Raw genomic sequence first — 23498 nt, forward strand, 5'->3', positions numbered from 1 at the left:
ACTGCAGTGGACATTGTGAGTAAAGTGGTAACAGGTCTTAGATGCAGTATGCCAACAAATCGGGGATATGCAGGTTTTGCAAGTCTCCTATAAAATAGTGGTTGTACTTGCTCAATGTAACACTAGGCATCTTATTTCAGATTCCTTCCCCACAGGTGACTGTCCCATGGATGCCTCTGATTTGAGTAGGAGCAGACATTCTGTTGGGTTCTACTATGAATTGCCAACTAACATCAAATTGAAGCTACAGCCAAGTGAAACTAAGTGAAGCCTTGCCTGGACAAATAAAACAAAACAATAAAACAAATATATATAAGTATATTTTTGCCCTTTGCTTCCCAGTTTTGGTTCTTTGCCTCCCCCTTGAGTATAATACCTCTGTGATAACACAACTACAGACACAATTAATTAGTGTAATTAGAGGTGAAAGCAGAGAAATGATAGCTTCTTGTGCTCTAAATGAGACACTATTGGGTGTAGGTTGTCTAAAAAGAAATTTTTTTATGACTACTGATGCTACATGGTGTCAAAACAGAGGGAGTTATCAACCAATGTGCCAGGTTGGAATTGGGTATTTGTTATACTGGAGTTGTAGAGGAGAGTTGTTTGTCAAATGTAATTTTACTGGATTTATTTACATTTAATTTTAGCCATGTTTGCCCTGACTATTGGTTTATAAGGATTAGTTCTTGCTGTAGTGATTCAATCTATGGGTTTATGGTCAGTTATACACACAGTACAATGCACTCTTTGGCATATATCTATCCAGACACACCTCACTGTTAGAAAGACTCCAGGGGTTCTTAACTGCAAGGATTGCTGGTCTGTAGACCCTTAGCTACCATTCCAAAAGAGAGGTGTTCTCAGTACTGACTCCAGAGGAACACTGCTAGTTGCCTTTGTGCTGTTTGAAGTGACAACTCTCAACTTTGAGTTCCATCTTTTAGCCAGTTTATTGTCCATCACACCACATATGGTTCTACATTTAGGTCTTTTAGCTTTTTGTCTGTACCAGCCTGTGGAATGGTGTCAAAAGCCTTGGCCAAATCCAGATGTGCTGTATGGACTAAATGACTGGGTTCCTATCATATGTTCGAAGGTTTAGAACTTCAAATCACTAAAGGTCGACATTTAATGATCGAAGTTTTAAAACCTCAAATCATATAACGGAGATCGCCATAGAGTGCTGGAAGGGAAGATTTCCCTTTACTGCACTGTAGTGCGATCTCGGAGTTGGTATATTTAAGTAGCGGGGGTAGGGTGGGGGTGCAGGGGGCTTGCCCCCCTGCATAGAGCGTGTTTTTTTTTTGGGGCTCAAAATATATATTTTTTTTTTTTGACATTCGAAGTATTAAAAGTTCGATCATTAAAGTTCGAACTTTAGTGATTCGAACTTTTCATACTTCAATATTATGATATAGACCCAAGTGACTACTCGACATTGCCTCTGTGATCTTTTTGAAGAACTTTACTATACCTTGTAGACATGACCTACCCTTGTCAATTGTTAGACTGCTGGGAATCTTAAGTTAAGAGTTTTGAGATTGTGGTTTATGAAGTCCAGTACACATTCTATAGCCCGAAAAATTAGAATGGCTAGGCTGATAGGTCAGTGGTTCCTTGGGTCTGTAGTAATCCACCCTAACACACACACACACACACACACACACACACACACACACGCGCGCACATGCACACACGCACACACACACGCGCACACACATTATGAATGAGTTTCACAGTAGCTATTCTCTATACTTTAGGGATTTACCCTGTAGTGAACCTTAAAATAAACAAGTTCAAGGGGATCCATGAGGGCATATTTGACACTTTTTGTTAGGCATCCATGTAAATTGGCTGGGTCCATGGAAGTGGTATTTTTAGCTTTTGGAAGATCTGGGTGAGATTGTTGTATATTTTGCTAATTGCATGAAATGTGAACGTTTCTATATAGGAAAAACAAATCAGACGTTTAAAGAAAGGTAGGGTCCCATCTGTCAGATATTCATAGGAACATTGATACTAATGCAGTAAGTAACCATATTATGCAGTTAGGTAATGAGCATACTTTTAAGTTTAGGGTACTGCAGAAAGTATGTGTTCATAGGTGGAGGGGGAATCTACTCAGTAAAACCATATTAGCTGAATATAAATGGATCAAAATTCTCAGCTAAAGTGTCTTCTGTGTGGAGACATGCGTGAATGGGCATACCTTCGTTGAAGGTTGTGCGTCAGGGATGGCAACTCGGCACGTAAAAATCTACTGCCAATCATTAGCGGACCGGAGTTCCGCTGTTGTGACCCCTAACCGGGAAAAGCCGAAAGATACAACAAAACTTTCGAGCGGACTCACCACCAGAATTAAATACTGTGAATAGTGTAAAACCTGTTTTAAAACACAGAGCTATGCATGATTTTAATCCAGGCTATAGTAATTATTTTATATATTCTGTTGTTTATTGAATTATATACACACACACATATACTTATATTTTAACTTATTTATGTGTATTTGTATGAGTAATTATGTATTTTTTTTAAAAGTTTGTGTTATTTGATGTGTAATTTGGTTGAGATAGGCTGGCATTTATATTAAATACCTGCATTAGAAATAATGTTAATTAACTATTTTATGCACTGAGAAAGAGTCTGTGTGACTTGAAAGCTTTGCTTGTAATCGTGAAGTAGTGTTTTTATTAAGACAGTTGGATTCCTGGCTTTTTGGTATTGGATTTGCTGTTAGGATCCGTTTAGCTGCCTAGGGAAATTACTGGTGTTGTTTTCAGTCTATAGGAGACAGTACAGGAGTAAGGCTTTGAGATGGTCTGCGTAGGACTTGTTTACTCCCTGTATGCTTTTTGTGAAGATCCTCTGTGGTTTTTCAAGCTGTTACAGGTGCCTGGTTAGGTACAGGCTGAAGTTTGCATTGCACTCTATGGATGGTCCGATGAAAGTGGAAACTGCTGCTTGTATTACTTCTTTGTTTGTTGTGGGTTACACTCTGCTTTGAATAGAAGTGTTGCTTCATGAGAGGAAATACTTGTCTGGGGTTCTAGGTGAATTGCAGCTTAAAAGAATAGGTGAAGCTTGCAATGATTGGCTGGTTAGCTTTTTTCTAGCTGTTTAAATTGTTGATCTTTGTGCCTCTTTGCTCCCTTTGGCTGGGCTGCAAATTGCCCAGCAGCGGGGTACAGTGTACTTCATAGATGAAGGTTTTGAAACTGAACTTTGGCTATAGCCTTAGTGTACTTGTTTTATTCCCCCTTCATACTTAAAATCATGATAGATCCATACCTTGAAGTTACTGGATGACATTATTGCATCAGGCTTATTGTTACAGATGTTCTTGACTTGCTTAAACTCCCTGTAGGTGTGTTATTAGCCTACCCAGGTTGGACCTAATTTCGGGGAAGACAGATTTTCTTAGTGGCCTTGCTAGTTAGTTGCAAAACATGGCATACTGTCTCTTCTAGAGAACAAGGTCACGCAGCTGTGGCACTTCTTTTCAGGTGTGATATATGCGACCTGCTAGGCTGTTCCTAATAGCATATCGTCTTCCATCCAAAAGGTAATCCAGCCAGGCTGCATATGAGAAGGATACAGTACTGTTACAGAAAACTGTAGGAACAATACAGCCAGCCTGCAGAAGCTATTATCCCTGATCCATCCAGTCAAAAAGGAGGTCTTCTGATGGTCTGAGCAATTGGAAAGGAGTTAGGGACTGATGTTCTTTAAGCCATCCATTGTCCTGATATCCATAGGGGGAGAGAGTTTCCTGGGCCTGGAGAGAGAAGGCTGAACAGATCTAGAAGTCAAGTCTATTGTACTCAACAGTGGATACACTTGAACAGCTGATGTATGGTAAGTTCTTAACAGAGCTGCACTTAACATATTCCTATGCAAGAAACTACGGGAGATGGATACATTCTCCAGTTCTTGGAGGGGGAAGTTTATTTACTCTCTTATTCAATTTCCCTGATCCCCAAGGTACTGAAGAAGTGCAGAGTGCACAAAGATAGGATTGTTTTTAGTAGTTTGTCTATGGCCAAAACAACCATGTTTCATGTAGTTGGCAAAACTTTTTCAAGAATGCTCCCCTACAGCTCCTACAAATTTGCTTCTGATGCAGGAGGGCAGGGGTGTTGGTGACCCCCAAACTTGAAGAGGCACAAGTTGACATCCTGGATGCTCTCAGCCTGACACCTTTTATAGAGTTTTTCAAAGGCCGTGCTGTGAAAGATTTCTGTCAGTTAATTAAGTTGATATTGTCAATGAATTGCTAATTTTGTTTTTATAAACATCAGATCTTTGCTTAATAATGATTTCATTGGTTTAGGCTTTGTCAGACCTGTGTGATTCATATGGCTTGTGCTGTACATCATCCAAAGTATGGGTCCTTCACTACCTCAACACCTCTGGCAGTAGCTGTGAGAATAAGGTCCTCGGTGTATATGCCACCAAGCAGGATGGAATCAAGGCCATTGAAAAACAGCTGGGAAATCGGATACACAGCAAAAGCATTTTCAAGAGGTAAGACAAGTGTTTTATAGAAAACAATTTCTCATTTTGATAAGACTTTGATAGAGACAGTTTTGAACAGCTTGTTTTTGCCACTGCCTGTGTTTTTGTTCTGTTTATTTTGAGTATGCATGAAGTGTTTCCTAATCTCTTGTACTGGTCACTTGTCTTCCCTGATTCATTTCTAGCTAATGCCATAGGAGTATTTAAGGTGTGGTGACACTCAGAGGCAAGAGAAGATTCCTATATTTTACATGGCTTAATAACTGATCGATTCTGTACCCTTTGTTAAAATCATTAATTTTCTTTAATTGCCCTTCTGTGCTATAAGGGGGTGACCCTCAAGGGTCAGTCTTTGGCCCATTTCATTTTAATATATTTATGTCTGATATGGTTGATGTTAGTCATTCCTGTTTAGGGTAATTTGAGGATATTACAAAGGTTATAGCAGCTGTAACCATGGCCAAGGCTTAATTGAACCTGTAACGGACTATGGACGTACTGTATTCTTGTTATGCAGGTATACAGTATGTGTGTGTTTTTGTGAAATGAACACAATATAAAACTTCTCACATAAAACTAACTCTAGTGGTGTAGAGGGATAATATTCTTACTGCATCCCAGGCAACCACAGTTTGATTAGCTGTTTGGGTACTTGACGGAGATGGAACGGGGAGGCTAGATGTCCCATACAGTGGAGAGGGAGTGGTACTGTTTACAGATTGTAGCAGCCCTTTGAAGAAAGGAGGCAGGTCCATGATCTGGGGGCATGTTTGTGTGGGTCAGCAAACCACCATTTGGCAGTAACCTTCATTGAGCAAATGCATGTGCGCATGCACTTGTGTAGGGGAAGACATTGTAGTTCCCACAGTGATGCAATCACAAAATCTCCACCCATGAAAGAGGTTAGGCTAATAAAGTAAATATCTTCATTGCTAGGATACTGCCGAGGACACAGACAACCCCTGTGGCTGCCTAAGTCATGCCCCCCAGTTTTCATTCTAATGGATCTAGTAAGATTCCCACCACTAGGGAACAAATCAACTCAGGTTCAATTGGGGAAGATTTGATATTTGGGAGCTGCAAGCATAGAAAGCATTGAGAAACATGTTCACAGAAAAACTGAACCAATTGCAAAAGCTTCAATGTAAAATAAACACAAATAAACAGTAACTTAAAATATTACTATGGAACTTTATTTATGTTGCATAAATAAATAAAACCATAGCAAAACTGCTTATACATCATGGATTGCCTAAGATTCCAAAGTCAGTGTAACTTCGTCAACAGTTGTCAATGTGTTTACATCTTAATGAACTCGGCTAACCTGCCGCTTCCTAGTATAACACCAGCAGAAATGATGAACAAAAGTCAAACCATAGTAAAATGACAAAAGTTTCTTATATTAATATAAACCTTAAATCGTAAAATAAACATTAACATAGGTTCAAACGTAGTACTAGGCTAGCTTTCCTTGTGGGCCATTTTAAATCTAACCAGTTTCTGTTTTGGTGCTTGAATTAACCTATCTCTTTAGGTGTTGGATTGACTTTACCCATCCCATGGTCGATAGTTCTATATTATCCCTAGTGAGAATAACTGCGATCATACCATAGATAAACTGAGGGGGCTCATGCATGGGATAAAGCATTTAGGAACTACCTCTGTCTATTAGTAGTACAGGTTAAAGTCCTGGTGTAAATTTTCTGTTACCCATGCAGAGAAACAAGTTGCTGTTGAATATGGGCAGGGATGAGATTTGTTTTACATGATTGGAGAATCTTTTCTAGAGCAGTGGTATCCTCTGTGATGTATACCTGTCCCACCAAACCATTCTGTTGATGCTGCAGAAGAGGTTTAGAATCTTTATACTGAGTATTTCTGATGCCATTTGACTTGCTGATGTGTATTAGGTCCATCAGTATTGTGTTGGAGGATGTCTTGTATGCCAGACACAGGTCATCTTGTAGCAGTCTGTAGGAGACAAAGTATAGTGACAGGGCTTTGAGTCAGTCCATGTAGGACATATTGTTTAGGCCTTGTATCTTTTTAGTAAGGTATCTCTTTGGGCGTTCCAGTGGTTGCATGTGTCTGTACAGATGCATGCTAAAGGTGGCATTATACTCCAATGAGTGACCTAATGATGGCTTAGTAAAGAGTAACGATGACATCACTAGATCTAGACATAATCCCTTTGTTTAGAAGCTGTGCGATATAAAATAATTTTCTTACAACTGTGTACACATGTTGATTGAAAGTTAGATCACTGTCTGCATAAGTTCCCAAATTCCAAACAACTGAGTCGACTCCTAGGGGCACTTTGTTCATGTGGTATTTCCCTAGAGTAGATAACTTCTGAAAGGATACGTTAATCCATTTTTTTGGCATTTAGTTTCAGTACATGATTTTGGCACCAGTTATTTATTTGGGACGCATCTTTCTGCAGGATGGCTAAGTCATTTGGGGTTTCAGTGACTGCTCCTAGCCTAGCTTGCAGTCACTTGCAGACTTTGTCAGCTAGAGCCCTTTGATATCAGCCTTTACTTTAGAGAAGTAGATGCCAAGCAGAGTGGTCCCAGTACTGAACCCTGGGGAACTCCACTGGTGGCTAATCAATTTGTAGAGGTAACTTTCCATAGTTTGATCTCTTGCATCCTATTTTTGAGCTGGTTGGTAATCCAGTGTATGATGTAGGCGTTTATTCTTAGCTTATTTATCATTTCTCCCTTGCGCGAGTTGGGGATTATGCCAGAAGCTTTGACCAGGCTAAGGCATTCTATTTGTACTGTTTTACTTTCATCCATAGCTTTGGTAACTTTTTCAAAAATGTCTGACAGGTTGAGTATGCTTGACCTGACCTTTTCCCTATGTCCTTATTTTTTAGTTCCATGAGAAGTCTTTCCATGGCTTTGTATATGAGACTGGGCAGACTTGTGAGTCTCTAATTGCCTTGATCTGAGGAAGGTCCTCCCTTATGCAGGGAATAACTGTAGATGTTCATTGTTCGCTTGGTACAAATCCTGTTTGGAGGCTGAGGTTGAACAGAGTTGTTGGGGGGGGTTGGTAAAGTCATGTTTCATGCTATTTAAGATGCATCCAGGGATATTGTCAGGACCCATCAATGGAGTATTTTATCTTTTGAAAGCTGTTTTAAGACTTGACCTTATGTGGTAACTGAAGGTGAGAGTATGGTGGCTTTTCCCCACCACATCCCCCTTAATTGTATAAATGTCACAGCTGCATGACAGTAAGCAAAAGAAAAACTATAACAAAAAGCTGTAGTCAATATAACTGCAAAATCAATTAAGTCGAAATTCAACAGATTGTACACTCAGCAAACAGATTTGATGGAACATGATTCAGTGAAATGCAGTACTGTCCTTACACTGTTTTTGGTATGATTAAAATAGAAGGTTCTGGAATATACCCGCAAGGCTGGATTGTGTGGAGCTTTTCGCTGCGGATTACCTCTGCAAATTGTCTCTTCCAAGTAGTGGCTAACATAGCTGACAAAGTTTAATAAGTTAAGTGAATAAATACTGGTTTGTTTGATGGATGTAGCCCTGAATGGCTTCCCAGCAGATGGAAGGCTGGCAGACGAAGCTGCATCACTCTAGATACAGCAGACCTCTATGTAACCCTACTGAACCAACAAGGAGTCTCCGGACAGTTAAGTACCTGGTTTCTTCTAAGAGAGAGATGCTTCTCTTTTCATATGGGAAACCACTGGGTTCAATTCCCAGACAAGGGTCAGTGTTTTCCTTTCTCATTAAGTTGTTAGTACAACACTAGGTTAATTGGTTAACCTTAACTCTGTGCTAAGTTTGCCATGGACTTTCTACAACAAATATTGCTTTTTTTTGTTTTCGTAGCCATAAAGGTAGCTTTTCATTCATTAGTGTCATGATCAACTCTTGAAACTTGCAAGTGTCTTTGGTTTCTTCAATGGTGTACCATTTCTGGAGGAGGCTGTTTGGTCATCTGATTTTTTTTTAGGATTGTTGTAGCTGTACTGCATCTTTATTTAGAAACGTAACTTGAGCCTCTCTGGGCAATAGATTAGGGGTTCATATGGTTTCTTTTGTTTGTGTTTTAACATTTTTCAACTTTCCACCTTCCCTTTCAGCAACAGCGGACCTTCATTTGACTGCTTAACAAACTGCGACATCAAGCGGCAGACATTTCTATGCCTTTTGTATTCATATTCTGTATGTAGTGTGTAAATCTAGTAGTTTCCTACAGTTTCTTTCATAGTAATGTTGCATCTCTGCTGGCTAGTTGCTATCCTGCATTTCCCTTGCTTTGTATTGATTTTCATTATTAGTAATGCAGTTGAAGATGGTAGTAGTCTGCCAGTTTATTGCAGAGAATGAAGACCAAGCTGTTAATGAGCTTCCTCCTGTAATCCAGAGTTCGATTCCCTCAGTCTCAGTTTGTCTGCAACTTTGAGCAAGTTACATGATGAACAGGCAGTGCTCGCGTATTGCTCCTGAAAAGTGGCCTTTGCCTACTGGATTTCCTGTTAATGTAGGAATAAGATAGCAAAATAATTAAAATAACTAAGAAATGTGATTTGCTTTTCAGCTTCTGGCCATTATTAGTTAAGACAGGTAGGGTTTGAATCTTTGTCATTCAGTATTCTTTTGCTTTAAAAATTTGGGGACACAGTCTTCATACCTTTTGGTGTTGCTCTTTCTCAAGAGATCCTTTGTTGTTTGGACTGTGTTCTGTTTAGGAAGTTTAGGCAAGACAGACGTAGGAGTTTATTCATCATTTGTATAAACTATTACACAGCTGCAGAAACGTTAAGGTGAATTAATGCACTCAAATTACAAGCAGAAAGGAGAGAGCAATTTGTAATTTAACTCATAGCCTATTATACTTGTTTTAATACTAGTTTAAAATATATACATTGAGGTAGTTTTTTTGGGTCTATATTAAATCAGCGAACACTTAAAAAAGCAAATTTGATTTATCAACCCCATGTGAGCGAAAGCTTATAATCCCGAATACTCTGAACAGCGATTCCACAAAAAAATTAAAACTAAAAAAAAAATTAAAAAAAAATAAAAAGTTCAAAACATTACATAATGTGGGGGCTTCACTCCCCCCCCCACACTTAAATATACCAACTCCGAGATCACACTACTGCGACGAAATCGGCAAAGTAACAGAGGCAGCCAAGCAATTTCTTTCCCAGGGAAAGAAATCGCTTATATGCCGTTTCGCTATTTTGCTGTTTCGTGCTTTCAAGTTCGATAAAGGCGCATTAGAAGGATTGCATCTTCAGTTATATAATAGGAACCCAGTTTTTTTTGCCTAATAGTCTAGCAGCATCAAAAACTCTAATGGTAACAATTCATTTCCATAAAGCAGTTTCACATTGCAACATATTATTTTACATGACCCTTGTCATGTACTGCGTACCTTCCCTTGTCACATGTTTCTGGTTCCAGGCAGATGGAATCCATGGTTATTATGTGTTCCTCTCTGCTAAGCCGAAGAGGTATCACTTTGAGTATGACTTGTTTGGAAGCAGTCCTGTCAGTGTAAAACTTTATTTTCTTCGAAACGGTCCTTAATTTGTCAGCATAAGCTATTTCATACATAACCTTCAGTTACATTCGCAAGGATCCTACTTAGCTGCAGACAGCTTTTAAAAATCTTTGCATCATCCAAAACCAGACTATATTCATACAAACGGATATACCTAATATATTACTAGAAAAGAACATATGAACTATGGGCAACATTTCCCATTTTAATGTTCACATATGCATGTACACATGCACACACCTGTGTGTCTGTGTGTGTGTGTGTGTACATGCTTGAGTAATGGGGAGTAGATTTAACTTTAGCCTCTGTCCTGCTCATTTTTTGTTATATTGAATAGGAAAGATAAATTTTCAAACTGTAGTATTTCAGATCCCAGATGTCATTTACTAAATATTGTGTCTTACACATACCGAGATACACTTGTCAAATGCCAAATCTTGTTTTCCTCATGACTGTATCCTACAATTTTTTTTATCAAGTTTTAAAATTTTTTAGTAACTACACCCATATTCATACCGCTCCACCTGTAAGTATTAAAAATGTTACCTCTGACTTTTAAAAGTCACTACAGAAAATCAGGAAAAAACAAGGCCCTTTGTGAGATATTAGCATCCATAACAGTGCACATAGTGTTAATTAAATCTAATTTTATGAAGAAAATTAGTAAATCTAGGATACGCAAGGCTGAAATTTGTACAGTAGTTAAAGGTTAAACATTTGTCACTTGTATAGATTTCTTAGCATACTGGAACTATTACAGTTGGCAAACAAATGCACTAGACCAGGTAATCTAGATAGTCAAGACTCCATGCTTGACCTTGTACTTACTGCTGTCCCGTATTGGTGCTCACTTTTACCAGTGCATATAAGTAATCCAGGTGACCACTTGATGGTTTTAACTGGTCCTGTAAAAATCCTTACCACTTCAGTATGACACTGGTTGCCCTCTCTCTAACAATATAGAAAGCACATTGTTTTCCATCCAAAGAAGATAAAACTGGACAAATTCCTTCTCTTTTTGTGATTCAAGTGGCCAGTATTCAGGATAATACTTTCTAAAAGAAAGAAGCCTGAGTAGGCAGATATACCCCTTGCTTACCACTGAAATAAAAATAAAGGATTTACTTGGACATAAAGATATAAAGTGTTAGCTTACTAGAAACAAACTTCAAGATGAAAACTTGCACCTAACCTTATCTGCATTAAAGGAAAAGAAGCAGGCTATGCACAAACACAACCGGATCCTCCTCCTTTAGGAATAGCCAATGCTTCATTTCCTAGACTGGCAGTATAGGAATTAACGGAACAAACAACTATCCATCCCCTTTCTCAGCAGCTGAGATCCTAATGATTTCAATGACTTCTTTTTCGGTACAGCAGCTTTATGTAAACCTCAGTCCTGTGATCACCATTTCAACCATTTCCCGTTTCACACATAACCTCCCAGCTTAGTTCATGTATTTATTATCCATTTAATTGACATTTGTTTACTGAGAAAGTCTGACTGGGTGGGTACCCATTTTCAGCGGAGGCCTAGGGAGAAAAGCTCCAGAGACAGTCAGCGTATTATATTAGCTTATCACAGAGCAACAGTGAACATTTTCACATACAAGAAAAACATACAATAATGGATAGCACATAATTTTTACATATATTAGATGAGACATACTTGCACATTGATTGCAGACATTAGATATTACTAAGGAGACTGTATACATAAGACAAGTGGTCTTTACAATTATATGATTCAGATCGGTATGATTCTGCTTGGTAGTTAAATAATTTTTGTTTATTATAATGCACTTTGTATATATATCTTATAGTTCAGGGTTGAGAGAGGAAGGGGAATAACAGGAGAGAAAAAGTAGGAGACAGAAACTTGTGTGTTTACTAATAAAGTGTGGGGTATGGATATGGGGTATGGATAGAGAAGAAGCAAAAGAAAGAAGGAAAAGTTAGTGAACTGTATAATGATAATAGTAATTAAAGGTACAAGTAAAAGAGGCAAGAAATTATCAGTTGTATAAAATATAATAGCAAGATGGAGGGTAATACTATTACAGGTATAAAATAATTAATAAAATAAGTAAGTAAATTAAATAAATAAATAAACTATGGGAAGAATAAGCCAACAACATGAAATAATTCCACATCTGAATCTGAAGAATGCTCATCTTCTGAGGTAATGTCCCTTTTCCTTTTCTGAGGGGTGGAAGGAAAAAAAAACAAAAAGAAAAAAAATGTGGAGGCTTCAGAGATGTAAAGGCTTTAAAGAACCCATGGGAGAAACTGTACCATTCTTGTTGTGGATCAGAGGGAAGAGTAGTTAAAGGAAGGAAAATGTACTTAATTTTCTGGGGAAAACCCCTAATGTACCTCTGTAGGGGAAATCACCAGCCTTGTTTCCCCTTTCGAGACCTTGTTGGCTATCTGATCAGTCAGGTGGAAGTGCCTGAAAGCTGCACCTTGGCAGCCTCCATAGAGGTCTTGATAGCAGGAGCAGAAAGAGAATTTGAATGGTCTGAGGGTTCATCGTATGTCTCAACAGAGATATCAGACTTTGACTGGGTAACAGAAACCTCTGTTTGTTTAGGCTTCTTAAATTTTCTTACGCAGCTGCTGAGGAACGTCTGAGAGCAATGACTCAGAGGCTGTCTTTTCTTGCTATAATTCCTTAAACCTTTGTTTTTCAAGGTAGGGCTTCAGAAATGCTAGATAATTTTGTATTGTTGTAGGGATAAAAGACTTACAAATAGAGCACTCCCTAAAATTATGTCCTGGCTTGAGACAGTTAAACACTTAGTGTGACTATCCTTATATGTGATCTGCCACTGAAATCTCATTTCCCTCTTAGCTGACATGAAATCCAACAATTTAACTCAAAAGTGAATGGAAACTGGCACAGGCTGTATGGTCCCTGAAGCCTCCATATTTTTTTTTCTTTTTGTTGTTTTAACTTCTACCCCTCAGAAAAGGAAGAGGGACATTACCTCAGAAGATGTGCATTCTTCAGATTCAGATGTGGAATCCGTGGCTTATTCTTATCATATTCATTCCCTTACTTGATTTGAGACTGAAGATGAATAAAGTCTCGTCTCCTGACTCTCTTTTGGAAGAATTACCATTTAGTGACCTTATTTTGAAAATGATGTAGCACTTCCACTGGGAAGGCAAATAGGTTTCTGATATACAAAAAAATATATCATACCCTGTCCTGGATGCTTTACAGAATACTTTCTTACTTGCAAACCAGACATCCCAGTCACAGGCACCTAAAAATCTGACAGGTTTTATGAAGTGCTGGGTTTACATAAATATTTGTGCAACAATCCTTCCTCAGACCATGCTGTGATTCCAGTGAAATTTGACACACCCTGTAAACTCCTACCATCCACAGCTATTTGCCAAATGAGAACAGTAAGCCTATGGATAGGTACAGGAAGAAGGCGTACATCTCTCAAACTCTTTCTTTTTGTGCCATAAACTAACAGACCCATATGACTAGATGTTTGTGGTCTATTTTTAATAACATGAACAAGGCAATCTCTGATATCCCTGACTCTGACAGTAAAACTGCTTTACAGACTATGCTCAGTTCAGCTACACAAGTAGCAAGACATTAAATAAAGTGTGGCTATGATGCTGCTGATGTGTCTTCCAGGGCAGCAGCTACTATTCTGTTTTAGGGAGGTAGTCTTGGCTTTGCATACAGCCCTTGTTGGATGATCTAAAGGCTAAGCTTTAAATTGCCGTTATGGACAAAAACAACCTATGCAGACATTTTCTGGAAATTACATGGGGGGGGTATCCAAGATTTTATACATTTTTCTCTCTCCTCCATTTCCAAGTTCAGGAGCAATTAAGCCACTGAAACTGGTCCCTTTTGAAATTCCTTAAGGAAAAAGTGACCAGGTAAATCTAAGACAGACTTAAAAGGACCCAAATGGTCCTTTGGTGACAAAAGCTCCAATATGGCTGCCTTCCACCTTGGCCAACATCTAAACTTCCTTTCAGGAAGAGTTTCTTAGTGCTTTCATTTTTGAAGCAGGGTAACATCAGACCTCAAACATCTGGGTTTTGACCAGTGGGTACAGATTGTCTTGGAATCTTCCTCCGGTTTCAGCAGAAATACCCCAAGTACTTCCAAAACCCATTTGCTTTAAATTTTACTATTTTTTTGTCAGGGTCCATAGGATAAGCTTCGTCTCACCAAAAAGGCAGGGGTTTTATTCCATGCAGTTCCTTGTACCAAGAAAATAGGGCACCTGTAAACACATTTTGGAATTATCAGCCCTAAACACTTTTCTAAATATCCCAAAATTCAAGATATTGCATCTCCAAAGCTTACTTCCTATGACTCCTTTCTCAGGCCTATTTGGTTACCTTGGATCTTGAGGATGCCTACCTTTCCATTCCTTTCTATCCAAATCACAGACATTTCTTAAGATTTTGTGTTTTGGAATTTCATTTTCAATGTTCTGTTTTGCCCTTTGGTATTTCTACGACTGCTGGAGTGTTTATAGGATGTCTAGTCCCAGTGTCCGTATTCTGTAGACTTCAGTGTATCTTATTTACTCAACATTTTGATTCAGGCTACTTCAGTTTAAAAAAAAATTGAAGGACTTTGAATTCACAATGGGTCTGCTGCTGCTTTACCTAGGCTTTACTCTAGACCTGAAGAAATCCACACCAAAACCTTTTCAGAATCTAGTTTTTCCTAGGGTGTCACCTGAATACTTCCCACATGATGGCTTTTCTTTCTCAAGAAAAAAATCTAGTTTCTGATGTCTTACTTTCAGTCCCTTTTGGTTCTGGAAATGACCTCACATGAGGAAGATTCAGTGGTACCCAAAATCCGTTTGAGCACAGTACTGACACCCTCTGAACTTTCAATTTCTCTCTTTCCTTTTGTGACAAAGGAGTTCCATTGGTGGATCAGCCAAGTGGCACAAAGTTGAAGAGTGCCTTTTCTGGGCGTTTTTCCCCATTAAAACATTACCACGGATGCTTTGGACCTGGCTTGGGTGTTTTTTCAGTAGTCCTGAAAGCCCAAGAGTATGATCCAAACAAGATAGGCACAAACACAAATATCAAAGAAACGAAAGCCTTGATCCTTACCCTGCAGACTTGTTTCACTACATATGATCTTCAGGAACATTGCAAGATATCGCAAGCAGTACCACAGTCGTGTACTACATCAACAAACAAGGGGAAACAAAGCCCTACCATATCGGCAGGCTAGCCATGTTGACTTGGGATATCAGTATTCACCACAGTATTTTTCTTCAAGCAATTTATAACTATCAGAGTTAACTGAATGACAGATTTTCTGAGCAGATCCAAGGTACACTCATGAATTGATGCTTAACATAGAATTCTTCATGCAAATTGTCCATCAGTAGAGAACTCCTCAGACAGATGTTTTGCCTTCACTTTCAATAGACCTCTCAAGGTATTCTGCTCCTGAGTTTCTTGCAGGGAAATATGGAAAACTTATCCTTATGGAAAGGGAAATTCCTTTATACTTTGCTTCCCTTTCCTCCCATTCCAAAGGTCATTTTGAAGATTAAAACAAAAAAATGGCGACTCTTTTTTGGCCCAGACAGCATTGCTTCTCCCTTCTTCTTCATCCAGCCAAAAGCAATCACTACATATTTCCCTTCAGGAGCTACTTAATTCAAGACTGGCATTTCCCTTTATTAAGGATCCTTTATCAGCTTTTTGCTTATGGAGCCCCCTCTTTATTCACATTATAAGGTCAAACAATTCCTGAAAGGTGTCCTTATCAGGCCCCAAGAAAATCCATCTCTCTCTACCTCCTTGGGACCTGAAGTATTGCATTGGAAAAGTTATCATTTCCTCTTTCTGAACCAGTCTGTTCTGCTTTTTTAAAAGTTCTATACCTAGAAAACCATCTTGGTAGTGGCTTTGATATCATGTTATAGAGGTTGAGTTACGAGCTCTTACACCCTCTCCACCCTTCCTGATTTTTTATGAATACGTAGGATTGCCGCGGTGGTACGGCGGTAGCATTGTTACCTCACAGCAAGAGGTTCTCCCATTCGATTCTCGGCTTGGCTTGGGAGTGCCTTCTATGTGGAGTCTGCATGTCCTCCCTGCGGTTGGGTAGCATTCGAAAGACATGCGTGCGTAAATGGGCGTGCCTTCGTTGAAGGTTGGGCTTCGAGCTGGCACCTCGGCGTTTTGTGAAAATCTACTGCCAATCATTAGCGGACAGGAGTTCTGCTGTGGCTACCCCTTACTGGGAAAAGCCGAAAGACAAACAACAAACAATGGGTTTATACTTTGGAGTAATCTTTCTTTTATGCCAAATGAAATGTCTAGTAATCTTTCTTTTATGCCAAATGAAATGTCTTTAAATCAGTCCCTTCATCTTCCTGCATTTTTTCCTAATCCTAAAAATGGAGTAAATAATTTATTTACTTGATGTTTTAATGTTCACAGACAACCAAGATTCTGCTTTGATAAAATAAATCTCATCAGAAAATCTAATTGTTTTCTTCCTTTGATGGTAAAAAGATTTTTTTCTCCAGGTGCTGTATCACTTTGTTAAACTTTTCATGGAAAATCCTTCCAGGACCAAGTTAAAACTCCTTCTGCTACAGCTGTTGTCTCTTCTAGAGCCTTTTTCAAGGGTCTGGAATTAAGAACTGTTTTTAAAAGCAGCCACGTGATCTTCCATCCACACCTTTAGCAAACATACACAGTAGATGCCTTTTCTAAAGCCAGAACTTGTTTTGTCACTTGCTTTCTTCAGGGTATACTAAACTCCAGTTCTGCACCTCATACCTCTTTCTGCACCTCATGCTTCCTTTCAGTCAATATAAAAGTTTGGGAACATTTCCATTACCAAGCAATGCTGCAGTAATGATCTAATGAAGGATATAGCACAGTTGTGTAAGAACTTACCATAACTGCAGTTGTCAGAATAAATCTCTGTTGGAATATATGCACCCTCCCTTCTGCCCCCACTTTATATACTCTGCTCATTTTTATGTTACTTTGCTGAGATGAACAAATGTTTCCCTTTTCCTCTGTGCAACAAGTCCCTTTTCCTTCAAGACTGACTTTTCCTGGGGCTAGAAAGCTCTGAGGAACTTTGTGCCCGTATGCCCCTTCTGTACTCGTATATGTGGTCTAATGCATAGGTTGCAGGTCAGACTAAAATAACAAGAAGAAGGAACCCAAGCCTTTGTAAACTAACTGGATGTACTGTTTCCTTGGTAGGCTACTTCTCATTTGCTGGCAATATGCTAAAGTAAGCTGTTACACAACTGTACTTTAAAATATGTTACCATTTTTCAAGAAGGCAGGTAGAAGTGCATACTGTAACATTTGTAAAGATTTGGCGTATATCTTTAACTACTTTCTCACTTCTGGTTGTATTCCTTTCTAGTTTAAAGATGCTCATGTATTCATCAATCCATCCATGTATCCATCCATACGCACACACAGTTTACTAAGCAAGTAGATTAACAGTTTTTTTTCCAGTTTAGAGTACCTTATCCTAAACTTTGCAGTCCAATACTCCTCAGAATTTCATACCAGTTTTCAGTCTGTGCACAGTTTTCATGGTATTTGAAAAATTTAACCAACAGCTGCAGATTCCTAATGGACTGTGGTACAGTTTTAATGATCTAACAGCTGCATACATAGTAAAAAAAAATGTCCAGCAGCAGGTCTCTCCTGCACCACCTTACTCATAAATCTAACTGTAAATGTAACCCTACCCTTGTCATTACCCTTAGCTCTATACATTTACATTAGTAAAAACCCTTTCCATAACAGTACCATTATCTAGACAATGATTTAGCTCAGTTTTGTAGCTGGGGTTTACTGAAATAGAGCTTATTTAATAGGAGAGAAGTATTCATTGTTTTGTGATTTGCTCTCATAAGTTAGTGTTTTGTTAATATCTGTCATTTTCTCTTTTGAATTTTCAGCCTTTCATGATATAATCTCTCTCTCTCTCTCACACACACACACACACACACACACACACACACACACACACACACGTGTTCGCGCGTGCACACACAATGTTTGTATGTATATCTTGAATAAGTTCATTTCTTGTGTATGTCTGTAAATATTACTTCATAATTGCAACACATTTAATACTCTCATTGTCACTGTGGTATCGTTTTATATATCTTTTTTTTTTCTTTGTTATTCCTTTATGACTTCTTAGTGAGCCTAAGTTGTGGCTGAAAAGGACTTTGAGGACAGTCCACTTACTTGATTAACAAAGTAAATGTTTTTCATCCAGAGGACCTTGATGTGTCATTTCCTGTATTTAGAACCCAGATGTCAGGTGGCTGTGCTTCCAGGTTTACCATTGAGGGGACTGTCCACTATCATCTTGTACTGAGTCTGTCAATAAGGCATTGTCCAGAATCCGCAGCAAGGAATCACAATAGGGTTATGACCTGCATTGAACCCTGTGGAGTATTACTCCACAGTTCTCTGCTGGGATTAGAGCAACTGCCTTCATAAGTAGCCTGTCTTCTGATGTTCATCATATTGATCACTGCTACAGTAGCCTTATCTGTATCAGTTTTATCCTGCCAAGAATATAATAGCTAGCCAGCTTCCAAAGGGATATTGAAGAAGGGAGCAGCTACTTCTGGGCACCTTCCTTGCCCCTAAACTGTCAGGTAGCTTTAGTTGGCCTGACTGAAAGACAAGTTTGGTCTCAAAACCCTTCAGAGCTTTACTTTTGCCAAAGAGTGTGTTCCTCTGAGGACTGATTGACGATCAGCTTGTGCTTTCCTTTGGTGGACAGATAAGTTCCCTTTGGGGAAACTATCTTCCATTTTCTTAATTTTGTTGATGTTTTATTACTTTCTTCTTCAGGAAAGTTATTTTAAAACTGGAAATGTTGTGTTTTATTGGATTGTCTCAAGAATGCAATGTACTTTTAAATGGAGCACTCATTTTTTCTGTTAATTCCATAAATTCTGTTAATTTAAAAATTGCAAAAAAAAAAAAAAAGCTCTACATAAGTAAAAACAACATACAGACATGTAGAGTTTGTACAATAGTAAGAGATCTCATGAGCATGACCAAATCACATATTAGGCAGTTCTTACATAAAGTAAAATTTTTGTTTTAACATATCTAAGTAAGTTCAGTATACAGACAATTTACAATTTATACAGGAGTAAGAGATATCTTGAGAAATTCAATAATACAAATTTCAGTTTGTTGAAGTATTTACAATATAGCTAATAGTCCATGGGAAAGAAGATAGCCGACATACTTGCATGTTTAGTATTTTAACTATTTTTTTCAGTTGGCATGCGTGTGGGTTACCAATTACTGTGTAAATAATTTTAAATGAGAGAAGTTTGCTAGTAAAAAGTGATAGCAGAGTTAGTATTAGGAAGAGACTTTTCAATTTGGTGCCGTGGCAGTGAGATGGAGTTGTTTTTTGAGAAGATGCTGGTTGAGAAGTATTGTTTATCCTGGGTTAGTGCAAGAACCTAGCCATGTATTGGATAGTATTGGATAATGTTTTTTTGAAGTGAGGAAGGTTAGTAGTAATTGCTGTATCTGAAGGGAAGTCATTTCAGACTTTGCCTGTACACATAGCTGGCCTTAGGCATAGGCCAACTAGGTGACCGCCTAGGGCGCCACTCTAGTAGGGGCACTTTTCCAGTATTTATTTCTTGTAGGTAGACTAGGATGGGAGCACCAGATTGTGTGGTGGGGGCACCATGGAGCCCTTTTGCCTAGGGCACCAGTTGACCTAAGGCCGCTCCGTACAGTTTGAAAAGAGGGAGTCACCTGCTGTGTTGCTGGCTTTGACAGATTTTAATAGGAATATATTGCTTGATCGAAGGATGCGGTTACTTGTGTAGGGGAGAAGGAGATTCTGAATGGAAAGGATCTTATTGAGTTGATTCAGAATCTTGTGAGCTATAGTGAGTTGGTTATAGAGTAGAAGTTGGGGTAGTTTGAGCCACTTCAGCTGTTTGAGTGCTATACAGTGGTGTGACCTAAAAGGAGAGTTTGTGACAAGCAATTTTGTTATAACATGATTCCAATTTAGCAAGGTCAGTTTTCTTTACGTTAATGAGAATGGGTGAAGCATAGCCTTTGAATTTACAGCAAGCTAGCAGTCTGCCTCAGCCACAGGTAGTTAACTCTGCTGTGGCCTTTTGTTGTACATCAGACTGCTCGTCTTTTACCCTGGATCCCTATGCAGTATCATCTACAGCTAGTATGGACTGGGGGTTATCCACATCCTCTGGGGCTGTTGGAGTCCCTTCAGTGGACAAGAGAGAGCCACTCTTGTCGTTCCTGGGAGAAGGAACTGGGAAGCTTTCCCTCTTGTGTCAGAATGCTGTGCCCTTTCGATGGGGAAGCTGACGATGCCATTAGTAACAAAGCTGTCTCCATTTTTCCTGTCTGGAAAAAAAAAAGGAGAGAGAACCAAGAATGCATCTCCTCCTCCTCAATTTTCTTTGGATAGGAGTAGTTTACTGGGTCTGACTCAAGTGTTAATTCAGGCTGTTGACTTTTCTTGTAAAGTAGATGTTCCACTGTTGCAGTCCTGACTGGTGAGATTTTCTGCCATGGAATCCCTTGGTCGGCCCGAATTCTAGAATAAAGGTCTTCCTTCCTCCTATGACCGACGGAAGCACTTGACTGATGTCGGAACGCTGGGGTATAAGTGGAGTCCACCTAAGTCTTTACCTCTGTTCTTTCTTGCTGTTGGAGCTTGAAGCAGATGAAGCTGTATGTGCGTTAGTCAGTTTGCACTGTGGTGAAAACTTCTAAAGCCAAGTACCCCATTGGAGAACTTTTTCTTTTCAAAACTAATGTCAGAGAAAGTTAACAGTTGTCTCCATTGTGGTAAACAAATTCCACACCGGAATTTTCATACCCTCTGTGTTACTTGGTTTAGCCCCTTCACACAATGTCCCAAATTTCATTTCTGCACTCAGTTCAAATCCAGAACTATTAGGCAGAGGGCAGACATCTTAGCAAGATTTCTTAGCGAGTCCCCTGAATCTCTGTGTGGGATGGCATCCATTCCATGTCCTGATGTCAGTCTGACTAAAAGCAAATGGCCTAAGCTTAGGCCTTCTGGATACAACCATTCACTATCAGGTAGTTCGCCACAACTGGTTATCATGAAATTGATGGTGCATTGGTGCAGCAGTAGCGTTGTTGCCTCACAGCAAGAGGTTCTCCGGTTCGATTCTTGGCTGGGGTGCCTTCTATGTGGAGTCTGCATGTCCTCCCTATGTTCATGTGGGTTTCCTCCAGGTGCTCCATTTTTCTCCCACACCACAAAGATATGCATCTGAAGCGTTTCTCCTCAGGTCTCTGCTGAAAATTGGCTTTGTTCCAAGTCAGACTTTCCCGGTTAACAAATATTAAATAAATAAAAATAAATAAATAAAGAAATAAAATTCAGTGAGGTGCCTTTGCAGCCTCCTCCCACAATCGAGGTAATGGATAAGGCCTCTACTGAGATCCTTTCGGAGGCCGGTATGCCATCGGAACCCTCTACACTGTCACCAGTCACTGAGCACCATTCCTCAATCAGGTCTGAGACTGCTAAGCAGGCCTCGGCTTCTGGTGAACACAGCTCTATGATCATACCTTAGAGGTACTCAGGAGTCTGCGTTTCCGATGCCACCAGGCCAAAACAAAAACCTACAAGTAGGAAATCTTCTCATCTTTCCAGCTCTCAATCTCAAAAGGAGTTAGTTGAATTGGCAGAGGACCTGCTTTCCCTGTTAAGGGACAGGCACTCTCCCTCTGAATCTACCTCTGGGAAAGGGAGAAAAGACAATATCCCTTCAGGTCTTACTGACCCTTTTGAGACCAGGCAGGACTTGGATCAGAAGGACTCAACCTTTACAGATGACTCTTCCTTGTCTCCCTTTCAGGAGTCTGACTCAGAGGAAATTTTACCTTTGGCCTCCCCGCCAGAAGACATATCCTTTGGGGGAAACGTTATGCTCCCTTGGGGAACTTTCTCATTTAGAAGAACAAGATTATCTCCTACCCAAGAAGAGAGTCAGAAAATTCCTCCACCTCCCAGATCTGAAACCTGGCAGTACCCCAGTTTTGGAGGTGGTTGATGATGATGTCTTTCTAGAATCCTCTTTGAGATCATACTCCCTTCCCCCTGCACCCAGAAAATCTGACACTTTCTACAGGGTTATGGCTTCACATAAGCACCTTTTCACTAATCCTTCAGCCGATCCACAGATTTTTGGTCCTGGACTCCAGGGTTCCAGAACCAACACTCCCAAGAATCCCCTACCCAGTGATATATAGAGTAGAGCCCTTGAAAGATTTGGCAAAAAAGTTTACACTTCAGCCACACTATCTACGAGGGCATTGAACTGCCAGTTCCACTTAATAAAACATCAAGACTCACTGCTGGATCAGATGAATCAAAAACTTATGACCATTGAAAATAAGGGCTTATCTCAAGAATTAATGGACATTTACAGTGTCACTTCACAAGTGATCAGCCATTCATTGTGATGTGGGTTTGATGCTTTACAGGCTGCCAGCAGGACTGTAGCCACAGGGTCTGTCATTAGGAGGCACGCATGGCTAAGAGAGCAAGATCTCTCAGAGCATGTAATGTCCAAATTTTGGACACTTCCTTGGATAATGAGTCACTTTTTGTCCCACAGGCAGTAACTATTCTGAAAGAGGTGGAGGACAGAGCTAAGTCAAGACAGACAACCAAAACCCTTTTGCAGGTGCATCTTCCACATTTCAGCAGAAACTACCCAACCAAACTCTGCACTTTTTCTTCCCTACCCACTGCAGGCCAAAGTAAGGCCCACAGGCTAAGGGGCCACACTCAGCGCTAAGAACTCAGCCAGGACTACTCATCTACCCCATCACCAGGGACTTCCTCTACCCCGGTCTCTGGAAAGGAGCAGTTGTGATCCTTTCATAGCATGTAGCCCTCCTTTTCCCACACCCCCACCTCCAAAAGAGAGAGAATGTCACTTTCAAACAATTTGGCCCTTTATTTATTTTTCAGTCGTAGGACTTCTCTATGCCCTTTGCAGAGGGTTTTGACCCTCACCTCTGTTAAACTATGTTCTACAGTAAGGGTTCCTTAGGGACCCCAGTCCTCTAAGCGCACTTCTTGTTGGTTCCCAGAGGGGATCTAGCTGAGGATTACTGACCCTTTAGCCAATTCAAAATTTTGACTATTTGCACCTTACCCTTTTTGACTACTTCAGTGCCATCCTGGGCAGTAACATAGCACTTATCCACTAGCATGGCACTACTCGGCTCAGACTTTGTTACAAACAGACCTTAGTTGCTTCACAGCATCTCTAAGATTAGGACTTGATATATTAGTTAAGGTTTTGATTGACACAAGGTGCAGAGTTTCTTTCTCATCTTGGGAA

General features: G+C 39.7%; 1 protein-coding gene across 1 annotated transcript in view; it reads left to right on the forward strand.

The window, feature by feature from the left end:
- The window catches only part of KCTD18 (potassium channel tetramerization domain containing 18), a 290584-nt gene that overhangs the window by 51613 nt on the left and 215473 nt on the right, over positions 1–23498 (forward strand). Inside the window, exon 4 of the mRNA XM_044060631.1 lies at positions 4337–4530. Coding sequence (XP_043916566.1) covers positions 4337–4530 — 194 coding nt within the window. The remainder of the gene's footprint in view (positions 1–4336; positions 4531–23498) is intronic.

The sequence above is a fragment of the Protopterus annectens genome, chromosome 2.part0 (assembly GCF_019279795.1).
Source record: "Protopterus annectens isolate FY-2018-M chromosome 2.part0, PAN1.0, whole genome shotgun sequence".
Classification (NCBI taxonomy): domain Eukaryota; kingdom Metazoa; phylum Chordata; order Ceratodontiformes; family Protopteridae; genus Protopterus; species Protopterus annectens.